This window comes from Megalobrama amblycephala, linkage group LG3, assembly GCF_018812025.1.
Source record: "Megalobrama amblycephala isolate DHTTF-2021 linkage group LG3, ASM1881202v1, whole genome shotgun sequence".
Classification (NCBI taxonomy): Eukaryota; Metazoa; Chordata; class Actinopteri; order Cypriniformes; family Xenocyprididae; genus Megalobrama; species Megalobrama amblycephala.
This window is the reverse complement of record NC_063046.1, coordinates 51,128,897-51,134,725: the sequence shown is the minus strand read 5'-3', so window position 1 is coordinate 51,134,725 and position 5,829 is coordinate 51,128,897. Positions and strand designations below refer to the sequence as shown.

Genomic DNA, 5,829 nt, shown 5'->3' with positions numbered 1-5,829 from the left:
AGTTTCCTCACTTCTGTTTGTCTTGTGTAGCTCAATCAGGTGAATGTCATTAGACTAATTAACTGCTGCTCAAAATCAACTCAAATGTGTTTGTTACTCACACCCTCGTGTCAAACTGCCAACGGCTGAAATCACGTGACTTTGGCGCTCCGATCAGCAGATTCGATACACTGATTCATTTATGCTCTGAATCTTCCTGAAGCAGTGTTTTGAAATCAGCCATCACTAAACAAGTCGTTATTTTGGTTTTTTTGGCGCACCAAAAATATTCTCGTCACTTTATAATATTAATATTGAACCACTGTACTCACATGAACTGATTTAAATATGTTTTTAGTACATTAATGGATCTTGAGAGAGGAAATGTCATTGCTGGCTATGCAGACCTCACTGACCATTGGATTTCAACTAAAATATCTTAATTTGTGTTCCGTAGATTAATGAAATGTCTTACGGGTGTGAAACGACATGAGGGTGAGTAATTAATGACAGAATTTTAATTTTTGGGTGAACTAACCCTTTAAGTGCAGTGAGGAATGCAAGGATCTGTCCACAGGGGAAACAAAACAGCCACTTTATGGACACATGGCTCTCACAGACGAGCTCTTCAGGGCAGGACTCAGCAGTTTACATCACTTACACCAAAAGAAACACAGCTTTCACATCCATGAGGTGAGGATTCTGGACAGAGAAAACTAACGAGATGCATGTGCCCTTCATGTGAGGGTGGAGCGTCCCTCATTGAATAGAGGAGGGGTTTGAGACATCATGTGACTCACGTATATAACGCTGTCTTAGAAACGATGCCACGGCGCTGTGTGGACGGGTCAGTGTGCTCCACCGCGGGAGGAGAAGAGGCTCTACCATGAGCGCAGAGGAACACCATCTACTATGTGGTTAACCTAAGTCATGTGACTTCTATTTGTGTGCTGGTCATGTGACTGCAGCAGGTCCTTCACTTCCTGTGTTTTTACAACTGAGGATGGTGTTTGGATGAACACGTCGTTATGTAGTCCAGTGACTTTTAATAAAGAGTTTGTTTGAGCACTAATAATTTGATGATTTTATTTCTATAATTTAACTGCATGCAGGAAATTTAAAAATAAAGAAATGAAACTAACAGTAAATGTTCTCGTGTGCAAAAGTACATCCTTATAGACTGAGTTCAGATCAGATGTGTGTTGAGCCAGTGTGGTTTACAATATGAACTTTATCACACTGAAGAACAAGCTTCACAAGCGCTGTCCTGTCAAAGCCTGATCTCTCTCATGTTAGTGGTTATGGTTATGGTTATGGTTATGGTTATGATTATGGTTATGGTTATGGTTAGGGCACATCATCATCAGATGCTCTTGAGGGACAGTTCCTATTACAGTTTAAATGTGCTGTAAATTACATTTGAGCATTAATGAAAAAGACAAGCAACACTTCTCCATCATGCACTGGTACAGTGTCACTATATATATACATATATCAAGTCTAGCAGGATTTCACACTTTAGTCGGTCAGACTAGAGGAAGTTCACACACACAGGAGGAGCTGACAGTGTTTAGAGGAAGAGCTGTAACTATATAACTATATAATGAAGAGAAAGACTGAGAGAAACAGAAAATGGCTGATCAGTGTGATCTGTGTCTGCTGGGACTGATCATTCTCTCTTCACTTCTCACAGGTAAAGAAATCTGGATTTTCTCTAAAGACATTTAGTGGAATTAGTCTGGAAAGAGTTGATTTGAACATGCTCAGTTTATTCTTGCACACATTCACGTTGTGATCTCAGAGTTGTGTATTGATACATACAGATCATACTGTATTATTCCTGATACTGGACATAGAGTCACTCAAACATCTGATGATCAACAATTATCTTCATATTCAGAGATTTCAACAGCTACATGATCAAGACAAACACTTTATTCTGGAGAGTCTGATGATTGTGTTAATGAGGGAAAAAGACTGTATGATTTGAATCTTCTGCTTTATATGCTGGTATGTTTTACCTTCATTTATTAATATATAGCATTATGATCATTACATGTACTTGTGTTTCAGGGTCCAGTGGAGTGAATGATGCTCATGTGTTCATCAGTTCTGGTGAAAAAGTCCGTCTGTCCTGTAATAATGATCTTTCTGACTGCAAACTCAACTACATGGACCTACTATAACATATTCAGACATTCAACAGCAGTTGAACTGATTGAACTGAAGGGATAAAGAATAAAGTCACAGAGAGACATGAGAGACTGAGTCTGGGGTCTGACTGCTCTCTGAACATCAAGAACGTCACAGAAGAAGATTCATGGATCTTACATCTGCCAACAATTATGTGAATGGAGGAAAACAAGGAACTTATGAACGATGTTGATCTGCATGTTCTTCATGGTGAGTTTATGATTATGTGATCAATTTAAAAAGGCAGTATTTTCCCTTTAAACTCAGTTGATTATTTTGTCTTGTGTCTTAGTTTCAGTCTCTCCATCCTCATCATCATCATCATCATCATCCTCACAGACTGAGATCAGTCCAGGTCGCTCTGTGACTCTCTCCTGTCAGTTGTATTCTAGATTCTCCTGTGGTGATTGGGTTCAGTTATGAGGGTCTTCATCTGTTGTGGGTGAATCAGGCTGGTGTTGATCTGAAGACAGACTCCAGATATCAGATATTATTCTCATCAGATCACTGTATCATCACTCTGACTACAACACTCCTGAATGAAGATGACAACAGAGAGTGGAGATGTCAGCTTACTCTCAGAAATCAACTCCAGACCTCAGTCAGATACACTGTCAAGTATTCAGGTGAGAAACCAACTATTACTACTGTAAAATATGATGTTAATGTCCTACAGATGAACATCTGAACATTCATCTTCTCAAACTCTGAGAAGAAATCAAGCCAAACTACAGCAAGCTCCTACACAAGGTTCATGATCACATGATCACTGTCACACATCATCAGTCTCTCACTTCAGTGGTTCATACTGGCTTTAATTCATCCATCCTTTCATTTGTACAGAGAATCAGAAGTCATTAAATACTCCAAACTCTGAGAGGACAGCAGCTGCACAAACACCTGGATTTACTGAACAACAAGGTGTTTATTCATGACTTTCTTATTTAAGTGGTTTACAGTGTCAATTACTGAGAAAGAGCTTATCAAACCATAATGAAATTGTAGACCTCAATCGTTCACTTCCCCACACAAATAGGAAGTCAGCTCAAACGCTAATGAATACATATTCTAGAGTAAATATACTCCATCGTATATATGTGAATGAGAGAATTGAGTTTTTTAGCTTAAATGACTAAAATCATAGTGAGCATTTATTAAACACAAGTCATGTCATATTAATGTGAACATCTTCAGCACAATCCCATCAATGATACGGATCTGATCTGAACTACAGCAGCTGAAATAAATCATCACGGTTTGTGAAAGAAATGTATTGATGTTGTGTTCATGCAATCAAATATGATTTTGTTTTTAATAGTTGTACCATCAACTACAGCATCAACACTGACTCCAACCTCTCCAGGTGTGTATGAAGATCATCCTCATTTCAGTGCTTGTTTTCACACTCTGGAGTTTTTCTAGAATCAGGATCTAAATGAACTCATTGTAGTGAAAATGAGCTCAGTGGACATCAGTATTAATATGACTGTAATATCGTCTCTCTCTCAGTGATTGTGATTGTTGTCGCTTCATTCGCTGTTCTCCTTCCTGCTCTTATTCTCTGGATGATTCGCAGAAAAAGAGACGGTGAGTTTTTACAGTTTCTCATATATATACTTTAACAGACAAAAAGTCCAAAACATCTGATAAAATAAACGTGTAATTCAGACAGAATTCCTCTCAGACAGAGTTTAATGTTTCTATTCTACAGCACTAGAATTATTATAAAATCAGTTTAATTGGAGACTGTATTGTGTGTTTGATCATCAATATTCTCTTGACGTTCTGTTTCAGATAACAGAAGAGGAACTGATGACTCTGAGGTGAGTATTGTAGGTCGATCCATGAGTTATTAGTGTTTATAAGCTCTGATCCTGAAATATGACACTCGTATTAGTCAGATTATATAATGACAGGTTAGTGTATTTGAACTGTTTCTGCTCTAAAACTCACAGATAAGAATAAATATGATGAACCAACGACACAATCAACATTTACATTCATCTACTGCCAGTGAACAATATGATTCATCTTCAATAATCTGTGTATATTTGTGTATATTTGACACTGTGGTGATTTTCCTGTAACATCATTCATGTCACAAGGATCTGTCATCATAACGTCATTGTGGAAACTTGGCATCAATAAACCACACAAGAGAGGAGAATGCAGGAGGAGGATTTTACTAATAACTGCTCTTTTTACAGGATCATCAAACACGACCTGTCTATCCAACAGGACAGAACACTCTTCCTCAACAGGTAAATTCACACTCAACATAAGCACACACACCCCCTAGAGGACACAACTGGAACTGCCAGAATTGAACTCAGTCTACTACAGTCATGTCTGAATAATAGATTTAATCTAAACTTGTAGATGAAGTTGTCACATGACGCTCGTTTTACACATATTTTACCTGAAACATTTGCAGCACCTGTGTAAAGTGATGGAACGGCCTTTAATATCTTGGTTTGTCATATTTCCATTGGTGTTTAGGAGCAGACAGATGATCATGTGACTTATTCTGAGGTCACTGCGTACAGTAAAAACCAAGACCAAAAGAAGAAGGTGAGAAACACTTCCCTGATGTTGTCCAGCTTCTCTCAACATGATAGTTTGTGTTTTCTTCTGAATTTGTGTCATGAATTGAGCTCAAACATCATGCTGTAATAATTGTGTGTTGAAACAATAACTGTGATGTTCATTCAGGTTCGCTGTGATGATAAAGTGACTTATGCTTCCATCAGAGGAGCAAAAGCTGGATCTCAGGAAAACTGCAGTGAACTTTATGCCTCTGTGAACAAGAACCATCACAAATCAGTCAAATAATGACACAAAAACCACATGAGCAGAAGAAGATGAATCTAATAGAACTGAGTCCTAATGGTGTCATTCAGTGCCATTATAAATACTTTCAATGTCTTTTACATGTTCACAAACAAACCCAAGTGATGCTCTGATTTATTTGTAGTTATTGCTTATTTTTCTCAGTTCAGCATGTTTTTTGTATAGTTTCTGTCTGCTTGTTGATCAGTTAATGCTAGTGTCTTTATTATTCATTCAGAGCTGCAGGTTTGGACAAAGTCTAGAAAATGACGACACTTTTACTCTCTTACATCATTCTCATTAAATGACAAATAAATGGTGAAATTATAACAGCATTAGCATTTTTTTAAAGCTGCAACAGCATTTGTTTAAAATTGTGAATTAAAATTGTGAATTAAAATGAGCTCTTTCAAATAAATATTCTTGTTTTTAACTTGTTGTTGTTTTGTTTTTCTTGAATTATTACAATATCTGACACTTCAAGTATGAATACAAATCTAAAAATGCTCAAAATGAAAAGTAAAAATGCTACAATTTTACCAAAAAATGATTTTATAATGTATAAATATAAACCTGAATGCATACTGAAGAAGAAAAAAAAAAAAAAACCTGAAGAAAATCTGACTTTAGGACCCAGAGGAACAGTTCGTTTGCTCCATATAGAGCTAAAGGCCAATTAGTGGCAAAAGTCATATATTTTTTTCCACAAGAGGTCAGCAGAGACACCCAGTGTGAGACATTTGAGTTATTTTAACAAATTTTCTTAAGGAGTTATTTTGTATTTACATGAAACAATGTGCTGAAATTATATTATTAAATTACATTATT

The 5,829-nt window shown here is 36.8% G+C and overlaps 1 protein-coding gene across 1 annotated transcript; it reads left to right on the top strand.

Moving 5' to 3' along the window:
- The first annotated feature begins 2,330 nt into the window (after positions 1-2,330).
- LOC125264073 lies at positions 2,331-5,354 on the top strand. The gene is made up of 9 exons (XM_048183318.1): positions 2,331-2,382; positions 2,465-2,521; positions 2,565-2,798; positions 3,491-3,535; positions 3,682-3,759; positions 3,967-3,995; positions 4,380-4,433; positions 4,672-4,743; positions 4,885-5,354. Exons 1-9 carry the CDS (start codon positions 2,331-2,333, stop codon positions 5,002-5,004), a joined length of 741 nt encoding a protein of 246 aa, XP_048039275.1. The 3' UTR covers positions 5,005-5,354.
- Positions 5,355-5,829: the final 475 nt, after the last annotated feature.